This window comes from Hakea prostrata, chromosome 2, assembly GCF_041222555.1.
Source record: "Hakea prostrata isolate BN-2017 chromosome 2, UWA_Hpros_2, whole genome shotgun sequence".
NCBI classification, from domain to species: domain Eukaryota; kingdom Viridiplantae; phylum Streptophyta; class Magnoliopsida; order Proteales; family Proteaceae; genus Hakea; species Hakea prostrata.
This window is the reverse complement of record NC_142601.1, coordinates 63,479,836-63,499,103: the sequence shown is the minus strand read 5'-3', so window position 1 is coordinate 63,499,103 and position 19,268 is coordinate 63,479,836. Positions and strand designations below refer to the sequence as shown.

The 19,268-nt window shown below is 38.8% G+C and overlaps 1 protein-coding gene across 1 annotated transcript; it reads left to right on the top strand.

Moving 5' to 3' along the window:
* Positions 1–306: 306 nt before the first annotated feature.
* Positions 307–18,215, top strand: DEG15 (protease-like protein). Its single transcript, XM_089145820.1, has 14 exons — positions 307–563; positions 651–697; positions 793–964; positions 1,134–1,181; positions 1,300–1,380; positions 2,350–2,496; positions 14,073–14,171; positions 14,327–14,430; positions 15,042–15,127; positions 15,215–15,309; positions 15,393–16,140; positions 16,247–16,448; positions 16,892–16,983; positions 17,086–18,215. Exons 1-14 carry the CDS (start codon positions 498–500, stop codon positions 17,349–17,351), a joined length of 2,253 nt encoding a protein of 750 aa, XP_089001946.1. The 5' UTR covers positions 307–497; the 3' UTR covers positions 17,352–18,215.
* The last annotated feature ends 1,053 nt before the right edge of the window (positions 18,216–19,268 follow it).

Sequence of the window (19,268 nt, the reverse complement as noted above, 5' to 3'; positions counted from 1 at the left end):
AATAATCGTAACCATACGATTAGAATGAAATACGTGTTGAAGATCTAATGGCTAACAGGAGGAACTGGAACCTGACACGAACTGGAGTGGATAAAAATCCCCACAATACTCCAGCGTCCCACAAAAAGCGGCGATGAACAGTTTCGAATCTCTCGAATCCTGATTCTTGACCACGTCATCACGAGAAAATAAGGTGGGGTCCAAGGAGAGAACGGGCGTTGTCGTTTAATTATTGGACCTTGTATTTCTGTTTGTTTCCTTTCGGCAAGATAAGTTTTAAGTATTTGACGGGCGCCGCTGATGTAGAGTTTCTGTTTCAGATTGGATTCCTTGTTCGCTAAAGCGATAGCACTAAAGTTGAATTTCCAAATCTCAAAGTAGAACCTACCAAGAAGTATCAACTAACCTGGTATTCCGTATTCCTCTGAGAACTCGAGAAGTGAAAATCACTCGCCCCTCCCCATCCCCATCCCCATCCCCAAGCACACTTTTCGCAAATGGAATTGCCTGAAATCGTCGAATTTGCTCGGAACTTCGCCGTCATGGTTAGAATCGAGGGCCCTGTAAGTCTTCACCCCTTCCTGTCTGTTCTCGATTTTCTTCCTTGTTTAGATATTTTGGATTCTTATTCTTTTTATCAAATTTTGTAGGACCCAAAAGGCTTGAAGATGCGAAGACATGCGTTCCATCACTACCAGTAAGCAAAACTGTTGTTCAGTTAGTCTTCCGTTTTGAATGAATTGTTGACTCTGATATTTTGATGGACGTTGAATTATCTCCGGTTGGATTCAGGTCCGGCAAGACTACTCTTTCCGCATCTGGGTTGTTGCTGCCTGATCCCTTCAGTGACTCTCCCATTTTGAATCATGTACGGAAGTCTTCGTCTGTGATGGCAATTGTTGTCACTGTTGCATCAATGGTTGAGCCATTTCTATTGCAAACACATCGGCAGAACGCTGCCCAGGTTGAAGTCTTTTCTCTCTACGCCTTATTTGATGTTCTTTAATGTATTTTCTAGATTGTTATTCCTGTCAAGACTCGAGAGGTCAATTTTGTTCTCTCTCGCTCTCTCTTGGATTAATTGACTTGTGCTGTAAAATTTGGTTAATTGACTCGAGTATAACAAATTGCAGCCCCTCCCAGAGTTGATTCCTGGAGCGAAAATTGATGTTATGGTTGAGGTATAAAATGCCAATTCTTATTATGCTGAAGCCAAATCTTTACCTCTCCCCTGCGGCTCACCACCCAACAGAAAAAAAAAAAAAGGAAATATTTTGTTTAACGTTTTGTGATTTGCAGCCCAAGATAAAGGCTGGGAGTCAGGTCGATGTTAAAGCTAAGGAAACTTCCCGCTGGCTCCAGTCGGAGCTTCTAGCGTTGGTATGCATTCACTTAACTTCCTTGCTTGTTTGGTACTGCTTTAGTGTTACTTCGGTTCATGATATGAGGTTCTATTGAGTTGCTACTGTATGCGTGTAATAGCTACTTGCGCAATCATTAGGGTGTAGCACCATGCTTAAGATGTGGTTTGCAATTTTATTGTGGCAGAATCATCCATAATTTAAGAATACCTTTTTTTGAAACTATATTTTCCACTGATCTAGGTTGAACTGTTGGCTTGTAAATTTTTTGTGAACAGTTTTGTTAGCTGGAAATTAGCTCCTGCATTGAAATACATCTTAATGTTCATAGAAAAATTTACTGCAACTGAAAATGGTGTTGCTATACTTAAAAAAATGTTATGGACTTCTGTGACTGAGATATTGAGCTTTCCAAGTGATAATTCTGAAATTATATATGTGAACAATTTGAAGACGCTCATTTTATTCTTAATAAGAAAAGCAATTTGAGACTGGAATGCATTAGGGTATCATGTGTTCGTCTGGGCATCTTATCATGATATTATCAAAAGTTTATTTGTGCTTAACTGTAAACATACCTTCAAATTTAACGCTTACTCTGTGATAGTTATTTATCTAGTTTTGCTTAGCAAGCTCAAGTACTGTTTACAGTCTTTGAGTCCAAAATGGGTTTTAATGTGTTATCCCAGTCCTTTTGCTTAGCAAGGTCAAGCACTGCTACTCTATTATGTCCTTTTATACTTATTGCTACTTATCAATGTATTAGCAATATACTAGTTTCCTGCTCCAAATCTGAAAAATAATATTTGCTTCAGTATACAAGTTTATTTGCTTCACTCCAATGAGCTTGATACTTGATAGTCGTTACTATAGGTTGTTGGATGTGTATATCGCTGGTGATGTTCTAGTGTTGCTTAAATTCATGATACATACTTGGATTACAGTTGCAGCATTAGTTTTCAGCTATAATGCAATGTGTTTTATATAGGTAGATGTTCCTGCATCTTCCCTTGCTCTCCATTCACTAATTGAAGTTCCTAGTGGCTCAATTGAGAATGGTTCGTGGGATGTTGGTTGGTCTTTGTCAAGATCAAACAGTGGTCCTTGGGCTTCTACAGATGCTCTCGCAATGCAGGTAATCCCAGATTTTTTATTTGTAGCTTTTTATTCATCAGATGCTTGGCTTATTTACATTTTGTTGCATCTTTCTCCTCTCTCTATAGAGTAGAACTAGAATAGATAACATTGACTGAAAAAGAATACATGACAGGAAGTTTGTGATATCTGGATTGTCTTCTTTTCTAAGATTTAGGAGGCTGTAAGTTGACATGAAATGTTAAGAAATGATTGGTCAGTCTGATTTGGGAACTTAATTCTCGAGCATAATGAGTATAAGAGGTCATTTGGCTTAGGTCATTGTGGGACAACTGAGCCAGCAGTGATATTATATGGAATGATTTGTAACAATTGGCATGATACCAACTCCAACAAGAACCGATCTAGTGGTTTTTCAGCTTACTAGGGTTGGAAATTGGAATTAGGTTATTCATTTAGTAGGTTATCATTGTGTCTTTTGTTTGTTAAGGGATACCAACTTAGGAATTAGTTAGATTTGAATTGCAAGTTTTGTTAATTTTAGTTGCATAGTCCAGCTAGGAGATTTGTTGTGTCTTCTTTAAATACATGCTTATAACCTGATAGTAAGTATAGTGAATCTAAGAGAACCGGGAATCATGAGTCTGTAGAAGTAGGTTCTGTAGAGTCAAATTCCTAAAAAAATCATGTTTGGTTACCCCGATTCGAAGTGAATCGTCGATTAGCGTTTGGTTACCCCGATTCGAAAGTGATCGTCGATTAGCATTTGGTTACCTGATTGTGAAAGTGAATCTGTCTGAATTAGCATTTGGTTACCACGATTCTGAAAGTGAATCTGTTTGTTATTTTATTTGATTAACCAAATAGCATAACAATAATTTGTCAAAATTCAATACATCAACCATGAAATTTTTCAGACACATTTTTGGTCAAGAATAAATATTAATTAAACATCAAAATTATTAGAACCCAGTTATATGTTCCAACTTCCAAGTCAATACAATTGTTCGAGTTCATCCTAAGCTTTTTGAACCTATGGTTGTTAGTTAGTTTTGGTGAAAGTGGCGTCACTAATAAGGTATTTGATCCTTTGGCAATTAAAGGTTTTTTTCTTAGGTTTTAATCCACAAAGTTATTAAGCAACTAATTCAATCCAATGCATCAATCTTATTTACTTTTATAATAACCTAATCCATCAACTTAAGCAAGTTTTTCCTTCCAAGTTGCGGGACAATTTGTTTGATTGTGTGTGAACATGTTAAAAGGAAGAAAAAATTGCCATTTTAACTGACTATAATTTTTTACTGACTAGAAATAGCCCCTAGTCAACTTCCCTTGCTGTGTAGCGTTAACAAGCTATTTCCCATTTTGTCTTTGAACTTAACTTTCAAACTAAATACTTGGAATTGTCAAGCACTTCAGTGTTTGCATCAATCAATCAAATAGTCGACACAATAGCTTTGTTGTATGATTCAATCACTACCTATAAGAGTTTATTTCAAAATAAATACCATCTTTGTCCCAAATATCATGATAAAACAGCACAACGAAGCCAAAATAACAAATTTGAGAATTTAATTAGTTCTTCAGTTTCCCACAGGACCCACCGCTCTTAAAAGGCCACCTGGAGCTACATTCGATTCTTAAAGGAATGTTTTTACATCTTGGTTGCATAAAAAATACATAACAAGAAAGTAACAAAACCCACACACTAAGAACAAGAATCCAATAGCCAACATTGTGATTCGGTCCATCAAAATTTGAATTTGAATGTGCACGTGTTCACTTGGTGCTTGCCATCCAACACCCAAATTTTTCTTGTTCATGCTGTCATATGATGTTGAAGCTGTAGAACCCTCTTCAATTGTTTGACTCTCCCACATCTTGTCTACCCAAATAAAAGAATTTTGATGGCTACTACCATTTGGGCACCTATAAAATCTTCGACCTGGATTTTTTCTTGTTCTGGAAGTCATTAAGATCATCCTTCCTTGTCTGCAATAGCACAATGGAGGCTGTTGTTCCATACTAAGTACAGCCTTATGAAAGTAAACCTGAAATAGATGACTCACCAACAAGAACATATTAATACATTAAACCAATATTTACCCACCTATATCTGAAAATTAGTCTTAACTTCACCTGCATGGGATTCAGTTTCCACATTCAGTTTATTCAAGAAACGACATTAATACTTATTAAACTAAATAAGTGGGTAGCTCTAATTGGATACAAATGGCAAAAAAATAGAGAGGAACACAAAACATCCCACCATAAACATAGGAAGTGCCTAACCACCTAAAGCATATGAAACTTTACATGCAACAACCAATAAGCAAAGCAAACAAAGAATTCTGTGAAGGGAGAACTCTAACTAAATAAGCTTTACATGAAACTTTCATGATGGAATACATATGCAACTCTTCATTTGATACATTCCATTCTAATTTCGAACTATGCTCCTACTTTGGACTCAACATAGAAAGCAAAGCAAACAAAGAATTCCTGAGATGGCTGAACTCTTAACTAAATAAAATTGCAAAATCACAAGGACTTATATTATGAGAAGGAACCCTTTTAAGATAAGATTCCTGCTGAACCATTCCTAAATAGACTAGGACTCTTTCTTAACTTAACATAAGTTGCTCTAGCAAAACCCTGAAATACCGGCGACTGAAATCTTTTATTATGTAACAACAGCAACAGTGAAACTACTAATGGCAGGTAATTTCAGAAAACTATCCAGAACATTATTTCAGAAGACAGCTGGAGGAGCTATAGCAACAAATATGAAGTTGCATCAACCCAACACAATAAGTACAACATGGAAAGTTATTGCTCTGAGGAACAAAAACTTAAGAGAAAGTAATCCAAACCAGATAAATCATACCAAGTAGAACAAAAAAACCTAGTAAAAATTTGAGCTCTGTCAGTCCTATATAGCAGGAAACATTGATGATCACCAAGAACAGCTAATCCAAACCAGATAAATCATTAGGACTAAAATTATATAGTAAAACAGCTGCACATCCTCCTCCGACGTCGATGACGAGGACGACGACTCTCCCACACTCACGTACCTGCAGCAGCAAAACCACAACATCACAAGACTTCTGATCAGTACTCTATTGACGAACGAATTAACGCCTTACGATCGAGTAACGACTCAGATTAATTAATTAGATCGATCACGTACAGAAATTAATTAATTAAAGTAGCTAGATATATACATATAATAATAAGAAAATTTACAAACTAATCAATTAATACATACATACATACCCAGTTTCCAACTCAAAGGGAAGAGGGCCTGCAAAGCCAGGAAGATGTGTGACTGCAGCCGAGTAGGAGAACGGTAGCATTAAAAACAACCACCCCACCTGCTGCTTCCCCCCTACTAGTACTACTCTTCTTCCTCCCATTCTTAATTAAACAAAAAAAAAACTATACCTTTCTTTCTGTTACAGGAACTTTGCTGCTTATGCTTGAATATTTGGAACTATGCTGCTGCTATGCTTTTTGATCAATGAAACAAATTCTGTTACAATTTCAAAACAAGATCACCACCCCACCTATCAACTATCAAGTATCAATGATCAATACAAGGTGAAACAAACAACGTAAATGGAAATCTTAGATGAAAAAAGCAATGTCATTTACATTAGGATGTGCCAATTAATCAATCTTAGTCCTATATAATTTTCTACATTAGCCAAGTAAATCTTTAATTTTAAGCTATGAAGTTTCAATTCAGACATGGTAAGCAATGCTCAAGTTAACCGAAATTTGCAGTTAATACATCAGCCCTCCATTCTCCAACCATATTAAGTTTACAGGTATCATACATGGAAAGCATGAGGCAGCTTCTTCGAATGGTAGGTGTTCACTTCTGATGTGCAAAAGATGCCAAATCAGTGAGAGAAGCACACAGTAATGAGATTTTGGGTGGATGAGCTGATTGAGTCTTCAACATTAAAACCTATTAATTTTAACCCAATGACTTCTAGAAATGGAAAGACCTGTGAAAGCTAGCTCTCAAGCTGAATTCTAGTCTCTCTCCATATTTTAAATCTCTCTGAATATTCTTGGATATCAAGTCTTCACAAAATTCTTTTTTCACCCACAACCAAAACTGAAATGATTTCAGAACCTTATTACCAAAAAAAAAATGATTTCAGAACCCCCACCAAGAAGGGAAAAAATTGAAATAATTCACTCTAATCAGCATCAAATATGACCTTAAATTACCATCAACACAATATCTCTGAAAGCCAGATCAGAAGATTATGAAGAGCCACATGCATCAACCCTGTTGTCCTTGTTTGGAATCTAATAATGGTGACCCTGTTTGCTCCTTACTTCAAATAAATCCAAACACTTCAAAAAAGCCTTTGGTGAGAACATGTCTCAAATTCTTTTCAAACAGAGTATTTCTAATAACAGATGTGCTTGCACATGTAATAGAAGGCCACCCATTTTTTTCTCCTTATAAATGAATGTTGGCTTCTCAGTCTCAGTTTGTCTCACCATGGTTCATCCCTAGCTTCCCAGCTTTCCTCTTCTCTAGCTAGACACCAACATTTATGTCTTTCTTCTAAAAAAAGATACCTGCTGTTGATGTACATAAAAAGGAAACCTCCTTCCTTTTCAAACAGAGTATTTCTAATAACAGATGTGCTTGCACCTAAAGAATTTATCTAAACAGGAACTAAAGTTTCTCAATGGAAGGTATATTACCTCCATACGGTCCATGGAAGATTTTCATAAACCAATGGCTGAACCATAGGTTAACTCTCATTCTAAGGCAATACCAAAGAACAGATAAACCAACCATAAATTAGAAATACTCCGTTATCATGCATTATAGATACAATAAAAGAATTTTTGTAGAATTGAATTCAGTCAGCCCTAGCTCCAAAACATAGCCCAACATTAAGAGTTATCATTAATGAATGACACAATTAAAAAAAGATTGTGCCATATACCAGTTAACATAAGTCATTTTAAAACATCTCAATAAAAGTAGACATAAGTACCCCCTCCAAATACATGAGTCTTTCAACATGCCTGCAAATACATGATTGTAGCCCAAAATATTGTGATCATTCAACAGCCCTAGGTAATCAGCCATATTTTTCTAAGAAGAACTTGATGACGGTTGCCCTATCCTCCTTTGCCTCCGAAAGTAGTGCACTTGCAAAGTGGATGTGACTTAAAAAGAATTCTTTTGCACGCATTCGAGTCCCCAAGTCAATCTCCGTGACTGCATTAATGGCATCACATAGAAGATCCCCGATGTTGCCTTCAGCCTTGTCAGCTGCAGCCTTCTCTGCAGCTGCCTTCTCTCCAGCTGCATTCTCTGCAGCTGCCTTCTCAATAGCAATCCTCTCTGCAGCAATCTTCACCATGTCTATCAAAGCAACCGAGATATTCTCCAAGGGACCCACAACTTTTTCAACTCCTTTCTTCTTCTTGTTGGAATTCTCAGACCGATCATCACCTCTTTGCCTGCTTCGAGATCGACTACTTTCACCTGGAGATGGATGGTAGTCACATGTCAACCGTATTAGTATCGCTGAACATGAGAGTTGCCAATCTCATAATCATCCAAGTGGATGTTGAATTCTTAGCTAAAGGTGACTCCATCTGTGACTCATTCATGAAATTTGCCGTTCCACTTGACCGCCTGCAATCTCATTACCTAGGGCTGAGCAACCTCTAGGTGAATGGGACCCCGAATGGTCCTTCCAATATTTCTGTTCTTTTTTCTGCAAATTCAAAATATAAACATGTAAACTTTTTATCAACTATTGGGGCTGCCTATTCACTCACTTTATCTGCTAATGTGCAGCGGCGAGGAAAGTGCATTAACCTATAAAATAATTTACTAGTGGTGAAGATTACTTGTTACCTTTACTTCGGCCCAAAAATGGGGGCGCATCAAACCTATTTTCACTTGGATTCCATCCAAGTCCACTTTGTTTTTGTAGGTCGCGCACGCAACCTACTTTTCCAAATCCGAAAATGATTGCGGCATTGCTCCCAATCATAGTTTGACCCAAATTTTTCATAGATTTGTTTGCTGATTCCCATCCAGTGCTCCCTTCTTAGGCCATTATCTCCTGCCCTCCCACTAGAGTGGAATTGTAGGAAAGACTCTAGTAGAGAAAGAGACACCTCCGTAGGCCATGAGGCTATATCTCTTCCTCTTGAATGAGAGGCATTTTGAGAGTCCATCTGCTAAAATCACATTTGGGTCATAAAAGTAAATACACCAAAAAAAGACATATCAACTTCTAATATGTGAAGCAATCATAATTTGAGTTCTGACATGAAATAATACAACAAAGTTTGAGACAAAATGAAATAATACAATAAAGTTTGAGACATAGTAACAAAATAAGGTACACTCCATACACAAACACAAACCACAACATCAAATTGAAGTACATTTAAAAATTTAAATAATTTCATTCCGACTCAGTCTCTGATCCCATGTCTTCATCATCAACATTTGTTGTTGCATATGCATTCCACATCTGTGTTGCCAAGTCATTCCGGAATGCTTCTGCATCGAATGAATCTGCATGGTTCGCTTCATCTTCATCGAATCACTACTTTCCTCATCTTCCTCCAAGTGTGGTGCAGAGGAAGCTTTTCCCCGACCCCTCCCTCGACTCCGAGCAGCCATTCCTCCTCTTCTTCAAGAGTTTTTTATTTTTCGCCGCTATCACAATCTTAACTTGAGTTCAGAAACCCCTTTTTCATATCTTGCACTCTTCAACAAACTAAAGCCCTTCATGCGTCTACCTTGCATGCCTCAAGTTAAACAACTCCTTTTCATTTTTGGGTCTTTGATTTCCCCTCTTCCATTCCTTCGGATGGTACCTAACATTTCGATATGGCCTCAAAAACCTCTTTGGTTCGCAACCGTCCGATAATTTACCATTTGGAACCACTAATCTTGCATCTTCGTCTCTATGGAGAGCATCATCCAAAATGCTCTCCCCTTCCCAACCGCAAGTATATACGTGATTTTTTGTCTGTCCTGCCTAAATTTTTGTGTAATAAGACCCTTCCTATCTCAAACTTCTTATGTTGTTCACGTCCCATGCTGGTATATGAGACCCATCAATGGCTCCAACGCATCTTTGAGATGGGTAGAGCTTGATGGTTATCTCTATCTTCGATGCTTGACTGGGTTTTAAGCAATGGGTGTAGTTTCATCATTCATTTAACACTCTATTAAAGTGTCACTCACTTCTCCCTCCCAACGTTCTTTAAAGTCTTCTTAATGTGTGTCCAACACAATGTGAAACATTGTTACTTGTTCTTCAACTAACACCAATTTGTTGTCTTCTAACAGCCCCCTCGTCGCATAAACTAACCGCTTAGGATCTTTGCTCATTCTCGCTTCCTCACCTCCCTTCCCCATAACGTTTTTACCCCCACATCTACTCGATTGGTTGCCTCCCAACATATGTTTTATTAATGTATTCAACTACGTTGACAACTGCGGCGGCCACCAGAGCAACTACCAACTCTTCGTCATTCATGTTGAACAATGTGACTATGAGTTCTCTAAATTTAGGTCCTGAAATGTGATCATATAGACAATGCATACTTAATCAAACTGAAATAAATGACCCACCAACAAGAACATATTAATAGTCTAATCCAATGGAATGAGAAATAATATATGCATTTTTTTTGTTTTGTCTTCTTTCCTATATAAGCATTCTAGCTTTTATAACACTAAAGATTCATAGTGCATTGGATTTTGTTATATGGATTGCTAAAAACAGAGAGATTAATGATATATATGACATGACATGACATGATGACAAATCAAGCTTGCTAACGTTTGATACAACACGCAAGTAGTGATTGATCTAATTCAAAACCCAAAGAACAAACAGTGGCCGCTTGCTCATGTCCCCTTTTTGGCAAATCTAACTATTTGTATAAAAATAAAAATAGACTTCAATAGTTTTAAGAACCCCGCATTCCAGCAATAGTTCACCTATTTAGCACATAGACCGTCGATAGAATTTCTGAATGATTGAAATGTAGTGGAACTAAGTAACCTATGTAACTGTCTTTTTAATAATTTAATTTATCCTTTTATTCAAAAAAGAAAAAAAAATCAAGAACCTATCATCAGTTTTAAGACATGTTTTGAAAAACTGGCCTGTCACATTAGAAGCAAGACTGTCATTTTCAGATGTCCCAAGACAGTTGTGTAAATAATAATTGCCACGGGCACAAACAGGTATCCTCTTTGAAGAATTTCAGGACTAACCCTAGGATGTGAGGCAGCAGGTGAAAATAAATGCAGAGAAATAAATAAGAGTAGTGAAGCCCAGCAGAAAGCAGTGGACGAGAAGGGAAGGGGGTTCCTCAGGATGGGGCCCAACCCATTTGCTTGGAAGACCCAAACTTGTGGAAGACTCTAGACTTCCACTTGAATAATCTTTACCTTCCATTATCCCAAGCAAGACTGTTAAACCAACCCATCAACCAGTCTTAGATAAAAGCAATCTAACCCTACCCAACACAACAATCTCTCAACATATGTATCAGCTAGAACAAAGATTGCAAAAAAGAGGAAGAGCATAAGAACACTATTTCCATATAACCTTGTCACTAAAGCTAGAAACCAACCAAGAACAAACAAATCTGAACCAAAAATTTAAATAATAGTAGAAAATCTAAGTCAAGATTTCCATATAACCTTGTCACTAAAGCTAGAAACCAACCAAGAACAAACAAATCTGAACCAAAAATTTAAATAATAGAAGAAAATCTAAGTCAAGATTTCCATATAACCTTGTCACTAAAGCTATAAAGCCCACAATATTATTACTATATCATTTCTTCTTCAAATGAACTGAAGTTGCATATTGGCTATTAAATTTGAACAGCAGGACTAAAATTTGGTTGTTAAAAAGATAGCCTCTCATGATTTCTTAACAAAATAATTTTAGTACACTGAATTATAGAAACCATAATAAGAAGTAATTCTTAAACTACCATTCTTTCCTTTATAGTGAGATAATTCTGCATTTACATCACTATAAGCGTTGGAATTAATGTCAATAAATAATATAACATAGCAAAAGCTGAGAAATTCTCTTTGTGAAAACAACAATGGAAAATAGACAAGATCAAAGACCCGAACCAATACCTTGAGAGGAGGATTATCGGCGTCTGCAACAAACTGTGGTCCCAATGCGAGGATTATCGGAGCCTTTGATAAAAGAACGTGTTTCTCGGCGAGTATCGCGCCGTGCCTTCTGTTCAAATCACTCAATCCGATTAAGAAAAGAAAAAATAAATTAAACCGGCACTAACACGAAGGTAAGAAACCGATCAAACAATCAATCACTAATAATTAGTAACTAACAAAGAGGTATGACGATTGAGTTATCTCATAGTTGTTCACTATATTTAAATTATAGACTCACCTCGAAACTCAAATCTGTCTTCGGAATCCCAAATCGGTGATCACCTCTCGTATTTCTTCACTCTTAATTCCAAAACAAGGTACTTGCTCTGTGTACTTGCCGGTGGACCAAAAAGGCTTTGCTTGCCCTCTCCTTGCTGCTACGCCATCAACTCGCAACATCCCAAAAATTTAAACGGGGAAGTCAACTCAAAATAGAGAAATCATCTCCTAGTAGGACTAGAATTGACAAAGGAGAAGCTGAATAGGAGATCTCCACTCACCTATATATGTCTGTGCCCACCAGGCTCTCCCTGCTTTTATCTAAACACTCCAAGAACAGTTCAAGCTTCGCGTTATTTCCAACGCTTTTCTAGCTTTCCGCACTTTCCTTCTCCCTCTCACTCGACCAAAGCAGCAGCCATGTTTCTTGAGCGAGGGTTTCGTAGAGGGGCAAGATCGCAGCTGCAATGAAAGAGAGGAAAGACACCGTGCTGCGTGGAGAGTGGCGAGTGGCGGATGGTAGCTGCGTGCGATGGAAGAGATGGCGGATGACCGGATGGTGCTGCGTGCGTGGAGAGATGGCGGATGGCGAGTGGTGCTCGATGCGTGCATGCGTGGCGTGGCGGTGAGCAGATGAGCAAGATGAGGCGCGATCGATGCGTGGAAGAGGAACGACAACCCTAGCTCGCTCGGTTCAACTCGCTAATGAGCAAAATGTAATTCCGTGACTTCCAACCCGTTTTATCGTGGGTTCCAAAGGTGAGTCTGTTTGGAAACCACCTCGGGTGGTTTCCGGGTGATCCTACATTTTAGTGTAAATGTGGATCCAGCTGGCTAGGTTCCACTCGTTGGAACCAAACACGATTTTTTTACAGATTTCATGATTCCCTGGAATCTAATTCCAGGGAAACGCAGAACCAAACGCCACCTTAGTTTTCTCTTTGAGAGGGGTGGGGTTGTGCCACCCTCCCCCCCCCCCCCCCAAAAAAAAAAAAAAAAAATGTTCCCCTGAAAATTTTCCATTCTGCATATATAGAGCCAAAGCACCCATGTTTTTTCTCATCAACTTCTCTTCCATTTCCTATCAATTTCTCACGATCTTCTTCTTCTTCCCTGTAACTCTGTGTCCGACCAGCAGCACCTTCTGATTATGAACTTGGGTACTTTACTGCTATCAGATAATTTCCTGCATAGTCTAGGTCTTGTACCAAGTATGACAAACTCTATTGGAGGGCAAGGATCCATGTAGCGTACCGCATTTAACTCAGATCCTCTTGACTGGGTTGTGCCACTTCTCTCTCCATCCTCATCTTTCATTTGTCATATTCCTTTCTTCATTTATGTCTTTTCAGATCTCTCTTTTTCCCATCTCTTCATTCCCCTTTTCTGTTTGTACCTCTGTTTTCTCCGCTTTGTTTTGTTTGGAATCATGTAGCTGACCCCAGTGACCGAAAAGGGTACTAGTTTGTCTCAATAATAGTATGTCATTGATCTTTTGTCCAAGCCCGGCATATTAGGCTCTAAACTGTAGATATGATTACAGATCCTCAGAAAATTGGGGCGCGTGATGTGGAGTTTGTTACTAAGAATCAGTGTGGGAGAGTGGTAATGAACTTATCCATCAATGACTGGGCTTGACATCAAAATTCAGTTGTTTCAAACTACACATTGGACATATTTATGCTCCAGCATTCTTTCTCTCTTCTTTAGTGCTTTTCTTTCTTTCTTTCCCTTCTTTTTTTTTTTTTTGGGGTGGGGGGGGGGTGGGGGTGGTTTTAAAATTTCTGCAGTATATTAGCATTCATAGAGGATATTTTGGGAATATTTCTTTGTATGAGGTCTTATGGATATTGCTTATGTTAGAGGGCTGCTTGTACTAAGTTGTATATTGTGTAGTTTTGATATTTTTAAAATTATTATTATTGGCATTATCCTTTTCATTATTAGTTAAATTCCATTATTTTTATCATGCTCCTCTGGCCATTAATATCCATACATCGGTTAAAAGATGTCAGTTAAGTGATATTATTGGAGTGGATCTCCCTAAGTTCCCAAAATTTCTCTTTCCTCACTTTCTTTTTCTATGCTTTCTTCTGAATCCCGTGCTTCTTGTGTTTTGTATGGTTATCTTCATATTTCAACCCATCCATGATGGGTCTTCGTTACAGAATGAATCGCATCCAGAACATGAACCAAGTAATCACCGTCATATGGCCATGTCAGCTTCTAGACTTGCTTTCCTTGGAGTTCCTTCAATTAATTCTGAGGTATGATTCAGTTATTAGTTATTGCATAGGCCTTTAGGTTTTAATTTTATGTTGAAATTCACAATTTTTATTTTTTCCAAGGCATGGTTCTCTGCATGATTTATTACTTAACTTTCCATGTCACGAGTATGAGAGGGTGAATCATGGTTATTCAGGACCTTCTGGATATTGGTGTCTCACCGCCAAATAAGAGGGGAGATCTTCTTCTTGCAATGGGGTCTCCTTTTGGTGTTCTCTCACCTCTTCACTTCTTTAATAGGTATTTCCATCAAAAACCTACCCCAGACAGATTTACTGGCTTCATAAGCTTCACATCCCCAAAGAAGGTAGCAAGGCCTCTTGGCCATTTGGCACTGATCTACTAGGGGATACAAAGCAGGAGTGCTATTTAAATTGAGGTTGCTTGTAGCATGGGAAACTGTTAAAACTTTTTGTATGATGTTGACTTGATTAGAAGCCTGAGATTTGTAACAGCTATGTCAGGAATATATAATTTCTGTATGGCACTCTGTATATTTATAAGACACTGGACAAATTTATGTTTTGGCACAGGCAGCCAAAATGAACAGAAATCCAGCTGAAAACCTGATTAGGCTACCAAACCCTGCCTATGGGGGATGAGGTGGGCAGGCTCAAGAGTACTGGCTAGTTGTTTGTTTTGGCCATTCCTAGTCCTGATCCAATTCCAGGGCTGTGTCCTGTTCTTATTACATTCTAAGTTGGTAGTTACATGGTATCCCTTGTTTCATGGCAAACAGTATATGTGAAAATGTTTGGAGTCTGACCTTTTCCATGTTTCATTTTGGCTTACATTTTGACTGGCTTGTGATTTGGGTTCTTTTGTGTGATTCTTTTTGTTGCTTGAAGCAGTATATCTGTAGGATCTGTTGCGAACTGTTTCCCGTCAAATTCTTGTAACAGCACACTACTGATGGCTGACATTCGGTGCCTTCCTGGTAGTGTTATTGTTTCTTTCTTCCATTAACTGAGTCAGTCATTCATGTTGCTGAATTCTAACTCCATTTTGATACAAATTATGCTAGGGATGGAAGGTGGTCCTGTTTTTGGTCAACATGCACATCTTATTGGTATACTAACCCGACCATTAAGACAAAGATCAAGTGGTGCTGAAATTCAGGTACCCTGGAAGCATTTGAGTCTATTGTCATTTAGTTATTATTCATCTTAACAGACTATGCATGCTCTAGTTATGGATTACAGCTAGTGATTCCATGGAAAGCCATAGCAGCTGCTGGGAATGAGTTATTGCGAAATGAACCTCAACGGTTAATGAAAGGGATAACAGGAAAGGAGAACTCACAGATTTTAGAGAAGTCATTTCCACTGACCAGTCAGAATGCACATGGTGGTTCCTTTAACTATGTTCATGATCATCTGAATTCTGATTGCTCTCTGCCAATGCCAGTTGAAAAGGCAATGGTTTCTACTGTTCTTATTACACTTGATGATGGAGTTTGGGCTTCGGGTGTCTTACTCAACAGGGATGGCCTCATCCTCACAAATGCTCACCTTTTGGAACCATGGAGATTTGGCAAATCAACTGTACAGAGTGGAAGAGATGGAGTTCCATCAAAAGCGGCATCCATCTTTTCTGAGAAGCCAATGTCTCCATGGCATGAAAACATTTCTGGTCCAGTGACAATTCATAGTCTGAATCCAAAAATGGCAAACGGGTCAAATATTTCTTTTGTAGATGGACGTGATGAATACAAATTGGAGTCAACTCATGAAAGTCCCAAAAGAATACATGCTCGCCTGGATATTATGGGCTCCTGGATTTGGTGCAATGCTAGGGTGGTTTTTGTTTCTAAAGGGCCTTTGGATGTTGCCTTACTGCAGCTTGAGTCTGTTCCTGATAAATTAAGCCCAATTATGCTGGACTTTACTTGTCCATCTCCAGGATCAAAAGCATACATCATTGGGCATGGGCTTTTTGGACCACGATGTGGTGAGAGACTGTTTTGACTTTCACATTTTTCACTGCCTAGAGAGTAGCTGCTTTCCAACTCTCTCCTATATTTTGATCATTGAGTTCATCTTTTGTTTTGCATCAGATATCTACCCATCCATCAGTGCTGGTGTAGTTGCTCAGGTGGTGGAAGTACAGGTGCCTTGCCACTCCAATGTTTGTGGTCCGCAAAAGGATGAATCAAACAATATACCTTTAATGCTTGAAACCACTGCTGCAGTGCATCCTGGTGGGAGCGGTGGTCCTGTTCTCAATTCAGATGGGTATATGATTGGACTTGTAACAAGGTATTATGGCGGTCAGCTCAACCATTCCATACATTGATTACTTCATGCACAATGAATAAGTAACTCATATCTAATTGAGGGGCATCATAATGTGGATAGGATTAACAATCAGAAGTCCCGATAGCTGCTGCCAGTGGCTTCCTTGTGTTTGTGTGGTTACTTATAGTTGACAACGAGGAAGGGAGATTTTGTCTTGGAACCTTCGGTTGCTTATCTTGATCTAGTACTAGTAGTAGTACCATTAGTGGGCCCAACTTAGGTTGGTGAAATGTTAGTACTTTGGTATTGTGATATATATATATATATCAATCATAGAGATGTCACTAGTTGGAAGTGACTAATTATCTTAATTGCACAAAGCATTATCACAATTTGTATAATTTTCTCATCATCCTCATCTACGTTGAACTTCAATCTTTAATGGGGACGTTCTCTGGTTACAGCAATGCAAGACACAGTGGAGGAACAATCATACCCCATCTTAACTTCAGTATACCTTGTGTGGCTTTGGAGCCCGTCTTCAAGTTTTCAAAAGGTCAGTTAGCTCATTTCATACATAGGTGGTGCAATCTATCTACATTGTGATGCTTAAAATGAAATATTTGTGAAATCTAAGAATAGTTGTTTTACTGAACAGAGATGCAGAATCCATCAGTTCTACTTGATCTGGATGAACCAAATGAACACATTTCTTCTGTATGGGCTTTGATGCCTCCCCTGCCTCCTAGCCCGAGGCCCCAGCTTCCTCATCTGCCACACACTCCATCTGAATCTCAAAAAGAGGTCAAGGGTTCTCGATTTGCTAAATTTATCGCTGAAAGAAATGGTGATGTTTTCTCCAAGTCAAACCATCAACTCAAAGTATCAAAGCTTTCTAGTGATATTCTACGCAGTAAATTCTGACAAGTGGAAAATCAATTGTGGTCAACTGGGACAGTGGATCTTCTAATGGATGCATGGTAATTGGGTACATCCTCAACTGCTCTGTGTATTGTTGCACTTCTCGGTGTCCACCCACTTGCTGGATGTCTATTCCTGTAAGCTGTTGGTGTTGGCGGTTGATAGTAAATTTTGTTAATTGTAAACTTATTTAATGTATTTCTTTTTAAATTGAAGAATGTGACTTTTAATTATTATTAGCCAAGGGAAGCAATAGAAGAAAAAAATTGCCTTAAAGAAAGATATGAGGAAAATCTCAGAGGGTAGATATGTAGCATAGAGCTATTCCCTTTGCACTGGTTCAGCTGTATAAACCCCCCCCCCCCTTCAGTGGTCATGAGGTCTTTTATCACAGCATGATTTTAGGGAATTGAAGGAAGTCCTATGGTTTTGTGAAATGGCGCCGGATCGGGCGTTACGAGGAAGGTGGGATGTGTCTGATCAGTTGCTGCTGTTATTGTACTGGATTTTGCAGCAGATTTGATGATCCAAAGAGGTTATCTATGACATCTCCCACGCTCCTGCCCCATCATCCGTAGCATTCAGTGAGGAGAAATGGAAGGATTGTGAAAAACAGATCGCATGGAATGCAGTTTTTATTTTGTATCTCCAGATTAGACACTCAGGTTGGTTGTCAAAAAAGTGAAACCCAACCACAGAATGTACTGTGAACTGTTTACTGTGAATCCCTGCACCGGAGGGTAGGATTGTTCTTGTTCTCTGTTTGGTGGATGTCAAAGCCAGGTAGAAAAGGTTTTTGATTTATGAATACCTGGCTATGAGGAGAGCACAATCCTCTACCTGACCTGTGACTCAGAAAAGTGATTCAGAAACAAAACCGATCTATTATCAGCTTCTTTTAACTTTCTTTGATCAGGAGGCTCACCCCCATAAGATGATAGAGGTTGACAGACCCGGCTAAGAGTCTTTTTGACATCAAACACAGCCTTTGTTTAGCCCTTGGCTGGACCGGCTGGATCTAACGAGTTCACAAACGTCTAGCTTCTTAGCTCCACTTATGAACTGAGCCCAAGGTAGCAATGCCCACGTTGGCTTACTTTGAGAAAATGAAAGGTTTGTAAAACCAGATGAGCCCAATTCCATGAATCACTTAAGAGGGCCAAACCACTCCACGTCGAGTCAAAACAGGATCCAAAAATGGTCTTATCACCTTCAACCTAACCCCTAGATTAGGGTGTATTTGTTTGCTGAAATAAAGGTGGGGTGGGAAAATTCTCGAAAAAAACAAATTTTTTTTTATTTTTCTTACTTTTCTTAAAAGTGTATATGGTTTGGTTGCTTGGGTGGAAAAGTGGGATTTTTAAGCGGCTGCGATCACGCCACATGCGTAGATACCAATCTAATGGTTGTAAATCAAAGTATAAGGATGTAAGTGTAAATATAACTTTTTTTTATTTTACAAATCTAACCAAATTGTTTGAAATTTACAAAACCAACTCCCTGTGTTCTCGGTGAGATACCCGTGGTTTGGAGTTGGTTCCTCCACCGTATCTGTCACCCGCCCGATCGGCACACCTTCCTTGCTGACGTCGTCTCTGGGTTTATGTGCCCACCCGCAACCATCACCGGTTTGACCTTATCGATACACAGTTAGATCGAGCATGGAAGGATTCAAAAGCAAAAAATCTTTCCCCTTATTTCAAGTTTCAACGATTTTGCTACTTCTCTGTGGATGTAGTGGGTGGGTTTTTTTTCTTGCTTTATGGACGGGGTTCTGTTCATTCTTTCCATTCTTCCTTCACCCGACCGGGAGGGGTGTGTGAGCTTAGAGAGAGAGAGGCGTAGTGCTTGACCGAGATCTGCTCGCGTTCGGGGAGAGACCTCCTTCTGGTGAGTTGAGCTTAGTGAGCTACCCAATGG